The following is a 22,970-nucleotide window of genomic DNA, read 5'->3' on the forward strand; positions in this document are numbered from 1 at the left end:
ACACCTCTGGGAGGGTTGTGTCCCAGTAATCTCGGTAGCGTGTTCTGTAACTGCGTAATGCTGTAGTGTAATAAAGTAGTTAGGTCAGTGTTCTACTCCCACACTTGCTGTGTGTGTGTGTTTGTGTGTGTGTGTCTCTCCCTGTTTGCCTGAGGACTGAGTAATACCTTTATACTGCTCACACTCCATACATTTCTTATACCCACCGTTAGCAAGGCTGATGATGTCACCCATCTACAAATACACCTCTGGGAGTGCTGTGTCCCAGTAATCTTGGTAGTGCATTCTGTAACTGCATAATGCTGCAGTGTAATAAAGTAGTTAGGTTGGTGTACTAGTCCCACACTTGCCATGTGTGTGTGTGAGTGTGTGTGTCTCCCCATTTGTCTGAGGACTGAGTAATACCTTTATACTGCTCACACTCCATACATTTCTTATACCCACTGTTAGCAAGGCCGATGATGTCACCCATCTACAAATACACCTCTGGGAGTGCTGTGTCCCAGTAATCTCAGTAGCATGTTCTGTAACTGCGTAATGCTGTAGTGTAATAAAGTAGTTAGGTCGGTGTTCTAGTCCCACACTTGCCATGTGTGTGTGTCTCCCCGTTTGCCTGAGGACTGAGTAATACCTTTATACTGCTCACACTCCATACATTTCTTACCGTTAGCAAGGCCGATGATGTCACCCATCTACAAATACACCTCTGGGAGTGCTGTATCCCAGTAATCTTGGTAGCGCATTCTGTAACTGCGTAATGCTGTAGTGTGATAAGGTAGTTAGGTTGGTGCTATAATCCCAGCCATGCCAACTGTGTGTGTGTGTCTGTCTGTCTGGGGACAGAATAATGCTTTCAGACTGCTCACACTCCATACAATCCCTATCGCCGTCTTTGCCAATGCTGATGATGTCACCCACCTAGAAGTACATCTCTGGGAGTGCTGTGTCCCAGTAATCTCAGTAGCGTGTTCTGTAACTGCATAATGCTGTAGTGTGATAAGGTAGTTAGGTCGGTGTTCTAATCCCAGCCATGCCAAGTGTGTGTGTGTCTCCATCTGCCTGGGGACAGAATAATGCTTTTAGACTGCTCACACTCCATACAATCCCTATCGCCATGTTTGCCAATGCTGATGATGTCACCCACCTAGAAGTACACCTCTGAGAGTTCTGTGTCCCAGTAATCTCGGTAGCTCGTTCTGTAACTGCATAATGTTGTAGTGTGATAAGGTAGTTAGGTCGGTGTTCTAATCCCAGCTATGCCAACTGTGTGTGCGTGTGCGTGTGTGTGTGTGTGTGTGTGTGTGTGTGTGTCTCCGTCTGCCTGGGGACAGAATAATGCTTTTGGACTGCTCACACTCCATGCAATCCCTATCACCGTCTTTGCCAATGCTGATGATGTCACCCACCTAGAAGTACACCTCTGGGAGTGTTGTGTCCCAGTAATCTCGGTAGCACGTTCTGTAACTGCGTAATGCTGTAGTGTGATAGAATAGACAGGTAGGTGTTCTATTCCAAGGCATGACAGGTGTGTGTATTTGGCAGTCATATCCTATGTGTTGGTGTCTGTGAGTGGCTAGCTACTGGATGTGTTGAGGAGCGTGTTTTGTTTTCCTATATAGTGGTCATAAATGTCACAATCGGCCAAGAGACTGGGTTGGCAAGACATACACATACATTCGGCAATAGGTCTGGTGAGTAATGTCAGCAGCCCTAATCTTACCCTTAATACAGTCTGAACCCTTGTGACGCACAAAAACACACTTGCCTTGATATTAACACCAGTACATAATGCAGGAGGCACATGTGGTTTCCTTTTCATTCTTGTCTAATGCTTTGGTGTCACGTGGTCCACTGTTGAGATATATATTCTATATCTACGTTTGTGTGTGTATATGTATATGTATATGTGTACAGATATATATATATATATATATATATATATATATATGTGGACATTAGCACACATAAATCTACATGATGGAATACATGTCCTATACTGTTGAATGCCTGTGCTGAATGATCTGTACATGATAACCTCAGATGTATGTATATCTGCCATGGCTTAGTGGTAAAGCACATCGTCTGTGGTGTGCAAGTTTCAAGCTGTGCAGAGGCCAGTTGTTTTGTTGCTGGGAAGAACAAGGGACATTGAATACGGTGATAGTAAGGCGATTTTAACCAGTTGTGAGTGGGTCTGTACGAAAGTAAGCAGTGGTTATTTTTGGGGAGGCTCAGTATGGGTCATGTAACTATGCATTAGAAGACAATACTATGCAAACGAGGTGGAAAATAGTGAATCCAGTTTATCCCCAGGGTGTGATGCAGGTCCCAAGAGTGTATGTGTATAGATAGCCAGGTGCAGGACTCGAATATAGGTGAAAGCATGGAGGGTTGTCAGGCATAGTGTATGTAGATTGGAGCCCTGTGTCTCAGGATTGCTCCTAGCTTAGCATGCCTAAGCTAGGGGTGTGTCTCTACCTGCCTAGTGCAATTGGGAGGGACAACAGCAGTAGGAGAGTAGTCAAGGTGAACAAGCTGGGCAAACAGGTGATATTTTTCAGAATCAGCAGATTACAGGCCCAGCAGACCAGCCCAGCCCAGAACATTACAACAAAGTGAGCAAGCACCATCCCCTCAGGTTTTTCCACAATCTACACCACCAGTGTATACATGCGGGGAAATTTTAACAAACAATCCTATGAAATGAGAAGGGCTGCAGCAGGCAACATAGACTAACATGTGCAGGAGGCTGAGGGTGGTGAGGATGTGAATGCTGCTGAACAACCCTCAGTGAGGAGACAGAGAAGACTGTACAGACCCAGGGTAACCTACCAGGGGCTACATGAGCTGGAGATAGTGGTGCGCTATGGGGTGGACACAGACCTCCTACAGCAGATTGTTGAACTGTGCCGGCCACACCTGACACATCGAACAGGCCGAGGGGAACCCACCCCAGTGGATACCAAGGTATGTGTAGGCCTAGGTATACTAGCCACAGGTACCTCCCAAAGCACAACTGGGGATATCATGGGGATCTCACAGGCATCTGCATCCAGGGTATTCCACCAGTTCCTGGATGCCATGTCACCACATGCCAGTGAGCACGTACATTTCTTCAACACACGTGAGGTGTTGACCAGCAATATGCGTCTCTTCCACCAAATGGCAGACTACCCTGGGGTAGTGGGTGCTATAGCCTGCACACACGTATGCATCAAAGCACCACCGGTGAGCATGGTAGGGCCTACATTAACCGCAGGGGCATCCCCTCCATCAACTGCTAGGTCGTATGCGATGCCCAGGGCATTATATTGAATGTGTGTGGTGGCTGCCCTGGAAGCTATGACGATTCTGATATATGGCATCTGACGCACCTGTACCACAGCTTTGCCAATATGGACATCCCCTACGGTCACCTAGTGGGGGATGCTGGGTACCCACTGGAGCCATGGCTGATGACACCCATCAGAAATGCACACACACCTGAACAATGACGCCATAATGAGGCACACGCACAGGCCAGACATATAATGTGTTTGGGATGCTCAGGTCACGGTTCCGGTGTCTGGACACATCCGGTGGAGCCTTGCATTATTCACCAGCTACATGCACCCAAATTGTTATGGTATCTGCTATGCTACACAATATGATCCTGCGGAAACAGCTGCAGCAGGAACAGCATGGGGCAGGGCCACACAGCCCCCCACCAATGCCAAGGCCTGTACAGGCACAGAGTGACTTGGAGGAGGAACAACCAGAGCCGGACCCAGTAGGCAGAAGGAGGCGTGCCCAGTATGACCTGGCCTTGGCAAAGAGGCCACGCATAGCATATGCACTGACACAGTAGGGACCCAGGGAATGTCACCCTCTCTGACTTGCACAGACAGTAAAAGGAATGCCAAACATGACACTACTTGTGCTCAGCCATGTATAGGAAGTGTACTATGTGCATCTGACATAGGCAGCCCTCCAGCACCATCCTCAAGGTAAGTCAATCAACCTATCAATTGGCAGTTGTATTAGAATGTGTTGGTACCTGTAGCTATGGTATGGATATGAGCATGCAAGGGAGTTTGGTGGCCGAATGTTAAAGCATAAAGTAGACGTCCATAGTGGCACCATGACATCTGTAGCACATACGGGGGTCACCATAGTACCCAGTAGTACACAGGGTGTCATATCCCACTGCGGGTAATGGGCTGAGCATCATGTGTGTCCATACAGCCCACACAAGTCTCAACCAACTGGACAGGTGTAGACCAACACAGACAAATGCTGTACTATGGCCTCTTAATATGCCCTATGGATGACCCCCCCCCACAGACCCACACAGACAGACTACAGCAGGCCAGGCAGTTGGATGTAGGTTGTGAAGGCTAGGACATCTGAAACTAATATGTTGGTAATTAAAGCTAAGATCTGGAGTACACTGGTATGCCTCTAGCCAGCAGAATAGGTAGGTCTACACACTGAAATGGAGTACCTGACATACCAGTACAGTAGTAGCAAAAGTGTACAAGTGTCAGGTGTGCCCCCCTTCCAACGTACACATATAGCAACAGTCAGGTGCGCCCCCCCCCCCCAGTGCTGTGTAGCAATGTGGATACAGATGGATGTCCCCCCACGCTGTGCAGAAATGGAGCAACAGTCAATGCCACATGACCGATGGATACCCTGCAGACACAGCATGCCACCTGTCAGTGTACAACGCAGAGGTCGGCACCACAGTGCAGACTACCTAGACATGTAATACATGCAATACAGTTGGCCATAATGGGCATGCTCAAACACATGAAGGTATGACGGCAATGTCAGTCAACAACATGCGGAATGGTCATACTGGGCATGCTCACACAGGTAAACACAAGAAGGCCAGGTCTGCAAACACCAGTGGTCTGGACATATCTGCCGGTACATTGCTATACTGTTGGATGACTGTGCTGTATGGTATGTGTGTGGTACTGTCTATTGTCTGTATATTTGCCATGGTGTATTGGTAATTCACATTAGCTGTGTGCGCAGGGTGTTACTACCAACACTTGCAAAGGATGGTTATTTGTTTTTGGGCAGAACAAGCCCATTGGATACGGAGGGAGTAAGGCACATTGAAGCAGTTGGGAGTGGTTGTGCGTGGGTTTGCGCAGTGTTAAGCACTGCTGACCTCTGGTTACAGCTTCTTACACTTGGTTAGCCTCCACATTTCTTTACCAGTGCAATACTCGCATACTGGTAGTCAAACACGTTTACACCCGCTCGCTCCCTCACTTGCACATGCACCGACATTGGTGCTTGCATGTGTCACTCACGCTGGGTGGGCGCAATCCCTTGTGATGTCTATTACATCGGACTACATGACTACAGTATCGGGTATGGCTGACCATTAGGCAACGGCATAGCGTTCAACTGTATGGAATTGGTGGCCTGTCCAGTGAGTTAATCATATTATATGCATGTTCCTCATACAATCTGCTCCCATCTGGCTGATACACGGGAACCGATTCTCTGCAATGCAGACAAGTAAATGTGTTTTGGGACCCACATCCGTCTGCCTGGTCATGCTACCGCATATCTATTGTAGGTTTGCCACCTTTTAAATTGGGTGAGGTGGGACTTTAGGATTAACACCTGTCCCACTTTGCATGGGACAGTTTCTCCTTAGGCAGATGTGTCATGCGAAAATAATCAAGACATAGCAAATGTCCTGATTACAGGATAATAGTATATTCTACGTTTCTGTATTAGTTGCATGTAACAGTTATTGTATATATGACACTTCTATATGTTATGTGAAGTAGCATAAGCAAGTGGACTGCTACTAGACTAAGCTTTTATTTGTGCAGATACGTATAGTTCTGTACTATGCACGGCTGTAGGTATGTTCTGACCTGGTATGTCTGACATTTCTATGAAGCAGGTCATACTTTGGCCATTTTGAAAGGTGGCAGCCCTATAGGGCCTATATGTAGAGATGTCAGATTTGGCAGGGCAACACATACCCAGAGCCAGTAGAAAATAGACTACTTCACCGTTTTGCCTAAATAAAAGGTTATTCTTGTAGCATTATAGTTGCTAATACTGTTTCCTATAACATCTAGGTGTTTCAGATACAACATAATCATTTTATGCAACCACCATAGACAATATATGGATTATTTGCCCTAAATCACAGGCCATGTGCCTTAATAACATTTATTTTGCAGGGCACAACTGCCCAAAGGGGAGTGTCCCTCGCAAAGGTGAACAGGTGGTAACCCCAACCTATTATGCTATCATCTACCTAAGGTAGTCGGCGGAATATGCGCTTTTCCTCACTAGCAGACCTCACATATGAATGGGTGAGAATGAACACTGAATCAGGGACACTGCATAACACCCTCAGGGACACATTTAGATGACTGGTACTATTAACCTGACACATTGACAGTCCCAGAGCATATGTATTCATACACATTTGTCGAGGTACATGCTGTTTATGACTCATACATGTTGTCATTATTCATTACGTGTATTCTGCCACCTGTCCACCTAATATCACTAGTTCTAGAAGGGTTTAGTTGGGACTGTGTTAGATTCTGATTCGCAATCATGGATGTCCATGATAATCGGGTACAGTTCACTGATATAGTCCCTATGTGTTCCCCCAATGGTTTACGGACTATCCAGTAGATGTGCTCTTAAGGTCTGGGAGGTATGGGTGTCTGCTATACCCAGATAGGAATATTAATTACTTCCACAGGGTGGGCCTAATACGTCTCTGTCAACCAACACCTGCACACTTAGGCCCATGATTGCATACCCATGATTCCCCTACTTGACACCCCTCTACAGCACTCATCCTTACTGTGAGCGCAGCTGGGGTATGAACACACCCCTACACACTGCCCACTCTCCCCGTGTTGGGACACATGTCATACGTTTTGTCAACCCATGTGTTTTCAGACTTGCACAACCTACTGTTCCATGTACAGCTATATCCTGGTCGTGTCAATCATCGCAGGTTTGCCTACAAGGCAAATTTTTGCTGTCCCACAAGGGACCCCGTGATCCATGTTTAAAGTGTAGACCTTGCAGATCTCTCCCACTGGTAGTTTCCTGCCGGTGGTCTGGAAAGCAGCGGTGTATTTACCTTTATTGCGTGTCTGTATCTCACCGGCCTAGCTGGGGGTGTGTGGGAGGTAGATGTTTGTTTATTGGACCTCCCACTAACATATGCCTGGTCAGAACATATGTTACCCGTATAACCTAGGTATGTACATGTGTATATTTACAGTAACATATATATATATATATATATATATATATATATATATATATATATAAAATATATATATGTATTTTTTTGTGTGTGTGTGTGTGTGTGTGTGTGTGTATGTATATATATATATATATATATATATATATATATATATATATATATATATACACATATATGAATACATATACATGTGTGTGCCCGTTGACCAATACATTTCCCGCTCATACGCACTTAAACATGCGTATTGGGTTTTATATATGCTTCACCAGCATACTATTGTCTTAGTCATTATGACACCAATACTTCACTCCGGTTATCTTGTAATCGGTATTTTGCACGTTATACAGCGAACAGATGTCGCAATATGTTCATGTGCGGATTACCGATGGTAATTGAGATGTGATACAGTGTCATTTGACCTGTTCCTCGTCTGCACAGCCTATTATTCCAGCTACTGTCTTTGTTTAGTAATCCAACAAACCGACCAGCACCACGACTGTAGAAACACTTTTATTGAACCAAGCAGTTGTAGAGATAAAAACACTTAGCGCTTTCACCCACTAGCATTGTTGGGCATCATCAGAGTGTAAATTAATTAACACAATACACTCCCTTTTTATATAAATATCTAAAACCACACCTCCTTCAATTAAGGACATCAACTGCAATAAAACATTCAACTAAATTAAAGGTGTATGTATACCAATGTTTATTTGTATTTATATATAGTATTTGTATCTAAAAAAAATTATGTATATGTATAATTTTTTATATATCTGACCAAAATACCTCATTCAATTGTATAACCATGCCAAACGTATATGTCTAGAGACTAAAAATTATTGTTTTTGTTATGTATATAAAATGTATGTAGAATAAAAATGTAAACTGTATGTGATATAATTGTATATAAATAAGTAAATAACTTAAGTGTAAATATACAATATAATCTATAATATGTAATGAATAATATAAAATATATAAATATTGCAGGGTTTGTATGAAATATGTTTGTGTGAACATTCCTACATAATAAAAATTCATATAAAATGTGATTTATATTTTAGAATGCTGGAAATAGAAATATATTAACTTATACCAGGTGGCTTGGATGCATCCAATCTAAGCTGCCACATACATTCTTTAACTTCCAGTAAGGTCTTGTCATCCCCTCCCTTGTCATTTTGTGGGACATGATCAATAACAAAAAATAAAAACTTTTTAAAGTCTCTACATTTCAAACTGTGTGAATAAAGTGCATTAGCAGGTTTTTTTGTTTCTAATGTCCCTAACATGCTCAAGTATCCTAGATACTAAACCAAGTCTCCCAAGAGACAGTAAAGATGGTACCGATGAGGGTACAACAGGCAAAGCAAGGGCTATGATACTCCCCTACAATGACATGCTGGGTAAAATTAAGATTATTTTAAAAGAGACTTGGTTTAGTATCTTTACAACTGAATTAAAAGGAATTATAGGTAATGAACCTGATTTTATACACAGTAGGGGAAAGAACTTGAAGGAAATATTTGAAATGGACAGGGATCTGAATACATACAAGAGATCTAGGAAGAGCAAATGTGGCCTGTGTAGCATATGTAAGTACATTAATGACGGACCTTATGTTACTGTACAAAACTATGGCAGAACTATTAGATGTCCAGGTTATTGCAATTGCAGTACCAAAATGGTCATATACCTTGCTACCTGTCTAAGGTACTCAACACACTATATTGGTAAAACCATCAGGAAGTTAAAGTCTGGGATACTTGAGCATGTCAGGGACATTAGAAACAAAACAACTGTTAATGCGAGACTTTAAAAAGTTTTTATTTTTTGTTATTGATCGTGTCCCACAAAATGACAAGGGAGGGGATGACAAGACCTTACTGGAAGTTAAAGAATGTATGTGGCAGCTTAGATTGGATGCATCCAAACCACCTGGTATAAATGAATACATTTCTATTTCCAGCATTCTAAAATATAAATCACATTTTATACACATTTTTATATGAATTTTTATTATGTAGGAATGTTCACACATACATATTTCATACAAACACTGCAATATTTATATATTTTATATTATTCATTACATATTATAGATTATATTGTATATTTACACTTAAGTTATTTATTTATTTATTTATATACAATTACATCACATACAGTTTACATTTTTATTCTACATACATTTTATATACATAACAAAAACAATAATTTTTAGTCTATAGACACATATGTTTGGCATGGTTATACAATTGAATGAGGTATTTTGGTCAGATATATAAAAAATTATACACATACATACATTTTTTAGCTACAAATACTATATATAAATACAAATAAACATTGGTATACATACACCTTTAATTTAGTTGAATGTTTTATTACAATTGATGTTCTTAATTGAAGGTGGTGTGGTTTTAGATATTTATATAAAAAGAGAGTGGATTGTGTTAATTAATTTACACTCTGATGATGCCCAACAATGCTAGTGGGTGAAAGCGCTAAGTGTTTTTATTTGTACAACTGCTTGGTTCAATAAAAGTGTTTCTACATTCGTGGTGCTGGTTGGATTGTTGGATTACTAGTCTATTCGTGTGTGTATTCAACTACTGTCTTTGTCTGTGCACATTCATATTATTTATGTCAATAAATGGAGTGCATGTGTTACAGAGAATGTACTTCAACATATTGTTGGCTGCATGTGCTTATGCATATATACCTATTACGTACAAGCTGACCTACACGGGGCAGTCCATTGGAACTGGCCCAACCAACCCTGGCACTCCTGGATCCATAAGTGCCTACCCATAGTTCCTCCACCCCACCCGTGTTGAGTTTCCACGTGTTTAACAGCCATTATCCACTTGATATTGCAGCCATGACACACCTTTACATATTGCCCTCTCCAGAGCGTTTGGGGCCCTAAACACATTTTGTCCCACCTCGTGTATTCACAGGGTCTCCCGCCATTTATATTTGCACATACGTGCCTTTCCTGGTGTTATGGATTATGGCCATTTGTGGTTTACAAGTGTAGGTGGTCCCAACATGGACTACATTCTGTGTGTAATGTAGACGTAGCAGTTCAACGATATTATGCCCACTGGTAGAACCCTGCCTCTGGTGTGAATAGCGGTGCTCTGCTCACTCTTGGCCAGCTTTATCTGACATATGCTGCAAGCACTATATAATACCTTAGTTGATCTCGATTCCCTTCACAACCCTTGTGTATGCTTTATTCTTACGGCGTTCATATATATATATATATATATATATATATATATATATATATATATATATATATTTCATGTCTGTAGATATATATCTATATACACACACACACACACACACATATATATATATATATATATATATATATATATGTGTGTGTGTGTGTATATATATATATATATATATATATATATATATATATATATATAAATTACATCTGTACATAAAACCATACATTTCCTATGCTGGGAGCTGCTTACACCCGCGCAGGCGCACTCGCCTATGCTTACTATGAGTTACATATGTTTACTGCCGCTTATTTGTGCTTACATGTGCCTTATTCATTATGACAGTACCACTTTGATTGAAGGAATCCGGTTAATGGCCCCATGTGAAACACACGTTCACCTTTACATGTTTAAATGTTGGCTTTCAGCACAGCGACATTCATTCCACAAGGAAAATGATATGTGCTATAGTCGAACTTGAACCAGGAATGCCTTTACGTTAGGCAGATACTCTAACCACTACACTATTGGTGTTCTACTTCATTTATATCCACCAATAAACGTCTGCAAACCAAAGAAAAATACAAACAACCTCCGCTTCGGAGTTGGACTGGAACACCACGTTTTGTATGTTATTAAGCTGTTCTGTACACCAATAGCAAGTACACCAATACCCTGCACAGATGCACCTTAAGCCACCTTCAACCAGACGAGTTGAACCGTAAAATGATGCTTGAATCCGAACCAATTTAAATGCACAATGACTCTTTTAATATAAAATTCCACAGACAAATCCACGTAACGTTAAGCGCTTTTCGTTCGGGTAATGCCCAAACTTCTTCAGACATTTTACTCCTGTTCCTATTGCCCTTAAATAGTCCCCTCTTTATTCCTGTCCTATTAGGAATAAGTAATCAACCACTTGCCGCCCACAAGACCTGTTAATTTCCAAATGTGTAAACCTAAGTTTCTGTTAACAACCTATGCAAGAATTAAAACATATAGTGGTTAAAGTATACTTTTCCAACCTTCTATTTTTACACTTTCCTTTAGTTTTTTTTAAAAAACATGTAGCCATGTCAGTCAGCGAACTATCTTATTGTAAAGTTCTTATACTGATGGTCAATGTGTGTAAAGGTCGTTCGGTGTTGTAAAAAAGTATGAAAAAGTGTATAGTTAACCCAACTTTTCTTCCTTTGTACTTTAGTAATATTAATTGTAATAATGTACCTGAGTACAAAAGAACAAATAAGTCTTTCATTGAGGGTATAAAGTTAGAAAGCCAACTATTGATGGTGTTCTACTCTCTAAAGAATCAATAGCCCCCCCTAGTGTCATAATGTAGTTTTTTACCTAGTACCTTTTTACCTATTAACCCGTAGCCACTTTCTAATTTAATACTCGTTCAAAATAAGAATTAAGAAATGTTTTACTTTATACCTAACATTTTATTTGCGTAATACGCTTCAAATGTGTTAAATATATTTATATGTGTATGTTTCACTAAATTAATACATATATTACATATGTCTACATATCTGTGTATACAATTCAAGAAGGTAGTAAATCACTTCATCCTAATCCAAAATAATATATATCAAAAATAAAAATATATATTTATTATTGTTGAAAATGTGTTTAAAATACAAGTATATTATATATATCCTTTAAAAAATTTTTTTTTAATTTTTTATATATGTTTATAAATAGGTTATTTGTAGGACTCTATTTTATATTCAGTTTTTTCTTTTTTGTATGTATTTTGTTTTTTATTAATTAAATATATATAAATCCATATACTCTGTGTCCTTTTAAAATGCTGTATTTACCTATATAAACTTTTTAATTTTAAAATACATGCTATACTACAAGCTTCATTTAGTCCTGGTTCTGTATGTGCATTTAGTCTTAATTGCCAGTTCAGTTCATTCCTTTCTAATAATAATTTTACTAAACTATCGTTGACCCCCCATTTGCCTTCTATATTCTGCCTAGTCTGTGATATGACCCTAAATTTAAAGTAGTGGCCTTCTTTTTGGTCACAGTGGTTTGCTAGTGCGTTGTTAATATTTTTCTTGCTGATAGCATATACGTGTTCATAGATCCGGTCTTTGAGTCTACGATCTGTCTTACCCACGTAAAATGCATTACAAACTTGACATTCAGCAAGGTAAACCACACTTCTTGTGTCACAATTATAAGTGTATTGGGTAAAAAAAGTCTCACCTCTAATCTTAAATTTATTACTGTGTGTAATGTGTTTACATTGGTTACAGTGACCGCACTTACGGGTACCTCCTTCCCCTTCCTTCCTCATTTTGTCCTGACTTTTTTCCAAAATTTGCTTTAAGTTTTGTCCTCTTCTAAAACTAATGCACAGGTACTCCCCTATGTGGTTGAAAATTTCCTTATTTAGGGACAAATAGAACCAGCATTTTCTAACCACTTGTATGTCTTTAGCTACTGGGGTGTATGTTAGAGTAAAGGACATTAAGTACTTATTCTTCATGTTATTTTCTTGTGGGGTTATGTCCACTCTTACATTTTTTACCCCCTCCTGTTTCCTTATTGTGTCAACACTATTATCAATTCTCATGTTTTCTCTATTTTCCTCATTCAACAAGTGGAAACCCAAAATTGGTTTGTATGTACCTTCTGCTCTTTTCCTAATGACTTCCTCAAAAATTCCTTCTAGAAATCTAACAGGGTAACCTCTGTGTGAAAACATTTCAAACAGAAGTTTAGTCTCTTTCTCAAACTCCTCCTCGGTGGTTACCATCCTAGCTGCTCTCACTAGTTGGCCCTTAACCACCAATTTTTTCTGATGTATTGGGTGTAAAATGTAGCAAAGAGTTTGAGAAAGTACTTTTCCTGTAAATCTTAGCAGTGTAAACCCTGTTAGTCTCGTCTTTCTCAAGGTCAATATCTAAAATGTTAATCCTCTTCTCCTGATAATTTTGAGTAAATTTCAGAAAAGAGGTTGTCTGGTTAAAAAAGTCTACTAGTTCTTCGGCCACTTGTTGGTCACCTTTTAACATCATAAAAATGTCGTCTAAAAATCTCTTGTAGACTTTTACTACTTTAAAGTATGGGCTATTGAAAATGAGTCTGGTCTCCCAATATGCCATAACCAAGTTGGCAAAACTTGCACCCACTGGTGTCCCCATAGCTACCCCAATTTTTTGTAAATACAGTTTATTGTTAAACGTTAGGTAGTTATTCTGTAAAATGATGTCCAGCAATTGTTTGACCAGTAAAACCTCATTATCCAAAGCCCCTTTAGATCTCATGTATTCTACAACCTATTCTACTCCTGTGTTGTGAGGTATACTAGAGTAAAGGTCACATACGTCAACTGTAAGGAAAGTATTGTCCTCCTCGAACTGTAATGTATTAATTTCCTTCAGGAATGACCATGAATCTCTGCAAATTTGACTCTCACCTTTAACATATTTACCCAAAATTGAGTCAGCTAATTTCGCACATGGGTAGGTAATTGATTGTCTACCGTCCACCAATGCTCCAAATGGTGGGTCCTGTATACTTTTATGGGTCTTGGGTATACCGAAAAGTTGGGGTATCCTAGGTGCTAATAGAGCCAAATAGTGGGCCATTTGGCTGTCAATCAGCCCGTCTATAAACAGGTCATCCAGAAACATCTTGATTCTGTTGTAAGCCCCATTCATCTCATTAATGCTTACCTCCTGGTAGGTGTCTTTCTCTAACAATAGAGACATTTTCCTAATGTAATGGTCCCTATGCATGACTACTAAGCCTCCTCCCTTGTCTGGTTTCATAGATCTAATAGGTAGTTTACAAAATGATGTTAACAGTTGTTTTTCTTTAGTTGTAATGTTTCCCTCCTCTGTACGTTTGTTAAAAGAGTGGACTACCTCCCTCAATTCGTTTTCACATAGCTGTTCAAACAACGCAATAGTGGGATGTGTCGGTGGGTTGTAAGTACTAATCACTTTTAGTTAATTATTACTATAGGATGAATTACCCAGTAACACAGTCAAGTTTAGTTTAAGAGTAAATAGTTTAAAGTCAGTTAAAAGTTCTGCTAGGTTGCATCTATCAGTTGGAATAAAGGTAAAACCCCTTGCCAGTAGTTCTACCAATTCAGGTTCAAGGGTAAAGTCAGTGTAGTTAAAAATTGTAAAGTCTCCTTCTTTATTAAAAACCAAATTAGGTGATGTGAATTCTAGTTCACATTGCTGCGGGTGTTGTATCTCCTTTTTGGTTGGAACTGAGGGTTCGGTGTCCAGTTGCTTATTGGATCCCCCCCTCCCCTTGTAGTTTTTTGACTGTTGTTGTTGTTGGTTGAAACCATTTAAACCATCACCATTATTCTGGTCAAAGTTACTATTGTATTTAGGGCGTGCTCCCATGTAAACCGTGTTTGTATTAATCATCTCATTCACCCCTAAAGGTTGGTCCTGATCAGTAAAGTTCAAACCATCAGTTCCTTCTGGGTTAATTACCGGCGTGTTCCTATCATTTACACGCCTGTTCATTATTTCTCCTTCGTTACTTGTTTGATGGTATCGCCCTCGTGTCGCCCTCTTCACATTGTTTTGGTACTGAGAACCAGGTGGTTTTCGGTAGGCATAGCCATCTCTGTATGCCTTTAGGTCTCTCTGAAGTTTTTCAACCTTCTCTGTTCTAAGTTTCTCCAATTGGTGGGCTATGGTAACAAAAGACCTATTAAAGACCTATTAAAGTCATATTGGTACTGGGGGAATAATCTATCTGTTTTAATAACCCCTTCAAGTACTCTTGTTTCCTCAGTAACCTCTTCATTTATATGTATACCCACGGTTCGTAGTTACCCGAACACATGCCTCAACACTTCACTTACACAGCAGGCATACATTCTCCTGCTGGGAAAACCGCAGTACTACACATGTGCCATTCCCTATTCCCTACTGCTCTGGACCTGTGCTGCATGTTTACTCACTCCGAGGATATTTAGAACTCCAAAGCTTATAGTTCTGGCATGTACGTGTGTTTGATTGTCAGGGTATTCATGTGGTCATCTGGGTTTAGGCTTGTCCGACTGGAGAACGGAACAGCCCTGTACCCATTTGAAAGTCAGAATTAGCACATGGACAGAGTTAGTCCCAATATTACCATTCTACCTGTGTTTACAGATGCAGAGGTTTGCCCACCTCTGACCAGCTTGATATGTCGGCACTACATAATACGGGGTGGGGGGGTTCCGTTGGTGTTTCCCTTCACATTCGTTATGACTGCTTTATTGTGACCATGTTCATTCATATATATATATATATATATATATATATATATATATATATATATATATATATCTGTCTGTACATACACATACATATACACCTACATACCTATTTACATTTCCCATACTGTTGAATGTCCGCCGCGCATCCCCGCTTACATCTGCTTGTATGTGGCTTTACCTCCCTATATCCGACAGACATTATTCTGGGCATTACATAAAATTAGCAGCCCTTGCATGGCTTGGACCCAGAAACAGACACACCTTAGTCACCAGTTTGACCACTACACTATCCGTGGTACATTCCACATGGATGGTAGCTAGAATATATGACTTCACTACAGGTATTCAACAGTTGTTGTTGTTGTGTCTTTCGGCTTTTTCCCAGTTAGGGGTCGCCACAGCGGAACTCCGGTCCGTTAATGATTGGCAGTAGATTTTTACGTGTCGAGTTGCCAGCCCTGATGCACAACCTTCAACGAAGGTATGCCCATTCATGCATGTCTCTACACAGAAGACGCTCTAGCTGAGAATCGAACAGGACAACGTCTTACTGTGAGGCGACAATGCTACCACAGCACCAACTACAGGTATTCAACAGTACTGGCAACAAATATGACAGTTGGTTGGTGTACATATGTGTACGGACCTCTCAACCACTCAGGAACTAATTTCAACAGTAATAGGGACAAGGCAGGGACAATCACGGACACTTTTAAAATATTAGTACTATTAACTTGAAACGTTGACAGAATCAGAGCATATGTATTAATACTTATTTACTGAAGTAAAGACGTCTATTACTCTTAATTATTGTCATTATTCATTCAGTGTAATTCACCACCTTTCCTCCAAAGTTCACTGGTTTTAGGGGGGATTAAGAGGCTGGCCAGTTATTGTGCGAATGCTCTGACCATTGGTAGGGTTGCCACCTTTTCATATGGCCAGGATGGGATATATTTGGGACACACGAGATGTTTCAGGGCAACACATACCCATGGTCAGTACAACAGATAGTACTTTTGTTTTATGCCTAAATGTAAGCTTATTGTTGTAGCAGTTTAGCTGATTCTTCTGTTTCGTTTACTTGCTTATTCTGTTTCTTGTAACATGTAGGTATTTTATATACGGAAATAACTATTGTATGCGACTATTACATAAGATGTGGGACATAATTATGTCCTACAATCCCAGGATATTTTACATTTATAATGGTCTTGGTATGGACACAACTGCCCAGAGGGGGACTGTCCCTCACAATGTGGGACAGGTGGTAACCCTGACCATTGGGCTAGACTTAGCTATTGGCGGGGCGCTAACACGATGCGTTTTGCTTCCACTTGTTATAACTATCGACACTACAATAGAATAAGGGCACAGGGTTTTAAATGTCATTTGTTCGAGGGATGGGGACTCAATATTCAGCTACGTACATTTGTGTTTGCTTATTATTATTGTGTTCGCAAAACTGTCTTGCATGCTTTGCATACGTTTCAGTATCCATGGACACTGACAGGTGTGATTACTATTAGAGGCAGGCTGTACTATTCAGCATTTTAGGTTGCACGTAAACAGCCGACATGTCCATGCCTCCATGCAGCGCTTGGACAAGCCCCATGCACTCGCGCACATTTCCTATGCACATGGATGTGGCTGCAGCACGCCTTCATTAATATGCATATGGTGCTACTGCTCCATCTCTACACTGCACAGTCGGCGCAAGCCTTAAGCCATTCTTGCACCGAGCTTCATGAATCCCGGGGACTGTGTTTACTGTGACTTACAAAATTCAGTTTGACACCTAAAACCTAAAGAATACTACTACTATAAAAATAGTTTGTGCAGAAGAGTTTGCCATTTCACTTCTTTACTAATTCCTATGGTTCCACAGATATGATCACATGTTTGAAATGTGAGGACATAATCTGACTCTTTAAAAAAGCTTAAGCTCCACCCATTGGAAGTTACAGAGCAAACTTCAATTGCTGAGAGTTCAGTTGGAGAAGGCACGGAGTGCTAGAGGGATCGATCAGCAGATCCTAATCAGTCTTCGGTGCGCCCTGGTATTTAAATGGCAGTACTGCACTTGCAGGCAGAACTGAAGCACTGCAGTGCTCTGTGAGTGGCACAAACTAAAGCAGCTGCTGACTACAAACACAGCAAAATATTTGCTAGTGTTTAAAATGAGAAAGACAATGAGCATTATTTGCTTTTTCATTTTCTGTTTAAAGCTGCGGGGGCACCAGATTAGGGACGGACGGACACACACACACACACACACGCATGCGCGTGCGTGTGTGTGTGTGTGTGTGTGTGTGTCTCTATATTACATATGTTTGATATGAAAAACTATGAAGAGAAAACCGATGGATTTAATACTGAAGAATTTATGGGTTTGGTTCTGAGAAAAGTGTAAAAGAAATGTGCTATACATGGTAAGTGAAATATAGTGAAAACAGATAGTATATTTATTTTATAATGTTTACTTTAAATACTGTTTTTCACTGATAAGTGTCATGGGCTCTTCAGCATCTTCAGAACTACCAGCAGATTATGTGAGTTGGCCCTTCGTCCATCTTATTTGAATGGCACTCTTTAAGGGATCAGCACCCCCGTTTATGATGTCTTGCAGTAGCAGTATTAGTACTGGAGTGTGAATCCCACTGTCTAATTTAGAAGTTGGAACTCACAGCCTACTAATCATTCTACACCCATGGAATGCATGCAAGTGCTATGCCACTGACAATGATGGATACCTGTATGAATATGCGTAATGTTCATTTAAATATAGCAAAATTCAAATGAGATTTCAGTTAATTTTGCTGGTGCAAGTAGTCACACACAAAGATTACATTCACTAATGTCAAATAGCTTAAATGGCACAAATGTTGACATTGCAAATCTGAATCATAACCCAGTAACTCATACCTCTCCAACTCACCTGAATGGGCTTTTAAAATGGGACCTGCTGGGTGGAAGCTGGCATTTCATACTATTGCAATGACTGGTGAAACACGAGTCAAACAGCTTTGATCAAACTGCTACCCTTGTGAAACGCTGGGATATTAAGTGCTTTATTTTTCTCTAGTGAAAGTGCAAAGATAAGTCATGTTTGCCTCTGTATTATTTTACACTGTCATGCAACTTCTCCATCTGTACAAAGAACGTTTATCACTATCAGCTTGGCCTCATGTTCTACAGCACAGAACGGCTTGTGTAACAAATTTCCGCTGTCAGTTGCTTTACTGATGCTCATTTACTCGCTGCTGCATGGATTAGAGAAGGTGCCCACTAAAAATGCAAAGTATTATGAGCATAACTGTACAAGGAAAGAGACTTCTGCAAAAAAAGTCAGTTGTGCAGGTAAAGCTTAATTAAGAAGGGGTAACAAAATGGTGCACACTGCAGCAAAGGCAGACAAAAGATGTTAAAACTTAATGGAGCAGGCATGTAGTCCCCAAACCAAGTGTTGTCAGTTTTAAATGGACCTTAAATCACTGACAGAGTCAGAGGATGCATGTTCAGAACTACTTAATGGCTCTGTTAGGAACTGTAACTGCGAACCCAGCTGAATGTTGTATTATGAAAACCAGGATGCGAAATTCTGCATTAAAGAAAGCACTTGGCATAGAGACAAAGGGTAGGTTTTGGCTCCACACTGGTTAAACAAAATGTACTATCCCTGAGCATTTCAAGGAATATTGTATTTCACTTAGAGGAATCTTTAATTGACTAATGTTTGTCATCTTACATTTCAGCAAACTAAGCTTCAGATGTATTGACTCTAAACTGATCAACCCAAATATTTCTGTAGTTAAAATATGTCCTATTCAGAACCAGATAATACAGATACATCCAGAACCATCAATTCAGTGGCACGTGGTTTCATTTTTCCAATGTGTAACTCTAGCTTTACGATCTGGAAGTTTGTAAAAAGGAAGCCGTGTGCAGCAGGGTTGGTGACAAATGCATGTAGTGGTGGGGACAGGAATGACCCCCCTGTCCATTTTACATGCATTGCTGTAAGCCTTCCAATAAGCAATGACTTAAAACAGTGAAAAAAATTCTACAACTTTACTGTTAAAAATTACTACTTATTTGAAACTGAATCGTCATTGAAATGTATCCAGGTCAGTATTCACACTTAAAATCAATAAGTATCAGTTTTGCAAATATTAGTATGTGTAAGTGCAACCGTGCATGTACTTCATATGCAGATCCACAGGAGTTTATCAGTATTTCACTTAATGTAAATAAGCATAGTTGTGTGCAAGTGCCTGCCTACATACATACATACATTAGAATGTTGTGTGCATACATACATTAGAATGTTGTGTGCAAGTGCCTGCCTACATACATACATACATTAGAATGTTGTGTGCAAGTGCCTGCCTACATACATACATACATTAGAATGTTGTGTGCAAGTGCCTGCCTACATACATACATACATTAGAATGTTGTGTGCAAGTGCCTGCCTACATACATACATACATTAGAATGTTGTGTGCAAGTGCCTGCCTACATACATACATACATTAGAATGTTGTGTGCAAGTGCCTGCCTACATACATACATACATTAGAATGTTGTGTGCAAGTGCCTGCCTACATACATACATACATTAGAATGTTGTGTGTAAGCATCTGCCTATATCCATACATACATTAGAATGTCATTTTATATAGCCTTTTCTACATGTTTGTAATTCTGTTGCAGAATGCTGTCACAGAAGAATTAGGTACAAAAAAACAAACTTGAGGGTTTCAGCCTCAACACAATGTAAAAAATCCAGTCCAAAAGCAGGATTAGGAAAATAATTCTAAGGTAAAGAATAAAAAGTCCAGCAGCTGGTGTAGCTGGAGAGCATCAAAGGGAGGCACTTTTCAAAGTCCAGTCCAGCATCAGGTGTGTCTAAAGAACATGAAGAGAGACACAGCACAACAGCAGATGCCAACACAGAACAACAAAGGGTGATGCAGAATGACTCCAGCACAACAATGGATACAGGCAGATGCTGTGAGCAGGAGGAGGCTTCCTCTTTAAAAGTAAGAAAGGCTTATGGACTCCAAGAAATCTCCTATATCAAGGCCATTACATGTCTTCCCAAACCTGGCAGTTTCTGGACTGTTAGCTGTGAAGCTTCCGGTTTAGCTTATCTGGTCACTGCAGATTAAGAGTAATCTACTAGAAGGGTCATAATATCATCATCCCTGCTCTGTTATTCCCCTCAGATGTCTCCTTCCATAGGTTAGTAACACTAGCAACAGCCAATCTCAGGCTGGGCCCGGCTATCAGAATTCTCAGAACAGCTTCTGTCCACTCCTGCATTAAAAACAAATGGGGAGATTAGAGTTCAGACGTCCAAAAATCACATGCACTGCACTATAATTCAGAGTCTGAGTTAGGAGACAACAAGACAAGGCCATCAAATAAAGTAGTACTCATGCATTAATCTCCATCGTAGATCAATGACTTACATGGTTTTGTTTCATTCAGTAAAAACTGTTAATCTATTTCAATACATTGGAGAAACGTAAATTATGTACTTACCATGACCATAGATCTCTGTTGTCTTCTTTACATCTGACTGAACATGCAGATTGTCAGATCCGGCCGGATCCAACCTCAAAGCCTTATACCAAAACATTGGATCCAAGAGCTCTGACTCCTCCCCTACCCACAACTCTGCTCTCCTACTTGAATTACCTCAGATCGAGTTTGCTGACAGACCTGATGATGTCACACTATATATACCTATATCTATATAGATAGATATAGATATCTCGGTATCAGATATCGATTGTATATATACATATATATATATATATATATATATATATATATATATATATATTGGGTGACAATCAGAAGGTCGAAGTCCAAAGGCCAAATGGCAACAATGTCGAACTCGACATTGTCGAAGTACAAATCTCGCCCCATCTCAACCCATGTTAAAGCCCGTTTCGAGGTTTACGTTGAGCCGTATTTCGACAATGTTGGAATTTGACATTGTCGGTTTCGTGGAAGTGGTTCGATGATCCCATCATTCGATGAGGTCAGGTGCAACGTTTTGATGGTTAACCTATATATTAGATATAGATATATATGCATATTCGGGTTCCCTTTAAATCATCGTATGTTCAGAACATCGAAGTTCTGATCATCGAGACCAGAACATCGAAGTTCAGAACATCGAAGGTTTAAAGTGGAAGTGCCAGGTAAGTGAGATTGTGGAATGTTGGGTGTGTATGCAGGGCAGCAAGGTGCCCTGCATGTTGTGTGTGTGTGTGCCATCTGAGTGTTGGCATTGCAGTTAGGGTACGGGAAATCTCCCATTTAGCGGTAAACAGGAGATTTCCCTTACCCCACTGTAGCTCGATCTCGGAGTTGGAATATTAAAGTAGGGGGTGTGTGGGCACAGCCCTCACATGGGAGGTGCAGGGGGGCAAAGCTCCCCTGCATAATATAGTGTTTGTGGGGGGGGTTCCGGTTCATTTTGAATTTTTGATGTTCAGAACATCAATGTTCTGGTCTCGATGATCTGAACGTCGATGTTCTGAACATTCGATTATTCAAAGTGAATCCGCATATACACATTATAGAACAAGAAGGAAATAAAATAAGCAATGTACAGATAGATACAAGGGGTGAGACAAGGTCCAGAGGACATCTGGCCAATCCCTACAATTTGGTAAGGGGAACAAGGGATGGTATTTGAACCAGACGAAATGACAACATCATTATGGTAAATACATAAAGTTCGCATCTGATGTTGCCTGTTTTTGTCTGATTCAACATTTGGGACACATTCCCAAGCTACCTGACAGGGACCTGGGTGGTCTTAAGGAAGGACACTCCTGAGTAAGGCACAGCTGAAAGATGTGCGAGTCCTGGACTGTACATCTAACCTGCAGTGAAATATAAAGGTATGAGTTGAGGACTACATTGTTGCTGTGGAAATGTCACTGAAAGCTACTTGTTTTGCAAATGTTGTTGAGGTTGCCTTTGTTCTGGTAGAGTGTGACTTAGGCTTTGTCCATAAAGGCATTCCATGTGAATCATAGACAAAGGAAATGCAATCTGCTAACCATCTTGAGACATTACCTTAGAGTCTGATTGTCCCACCTTTTTTCTTGGAGAAGGATATAAACAGTTAATCTGATTTCCTGATACTCTTAGTACGATGGCAGTAGAACCTATTTTGTCT

General features: G+C 40.3%; 1 protein-coding gene across 1 annotated transcript in view; it reads right to left on the bottom strand.

Annotated features, from left to right (window-relative positions):
• Positions 1-20,311: 20,311 nt before the first annotated feature.
• The window catches only part of RAB36 (RAB36, member RAS oncogene family), a 522,669-nt gene continuing 520,010 nt past the window's right edge, over positions 20,312-22,970 (bottom strand). The window contains exon 11 of the mRNA XM_044068859.1: positions 20,312-21,085. Within this exon, the coding sequence (XP_043924794.1) occupies positions 21,021-21,085 (65 nt within the window). The 3' untranslated portion in view covers positions 20,312-21,020. The remainder of the gene's footprint in view (positions 21,086-22,970) is intronic.

Source organism: Protopterus annectens, chromosome 4.part0, assembly GCF_019279795.1.
Source record: "Protopterus annectens isolate FY-2018-M chromosome 4.part0, PAN1.0, whole genome shotgun sequence".
NCBI lineage: Eukaryota > Metazoa > Chordata > Ceratodontiformes > Protopteridae > Protopterus > Protopterus annectens.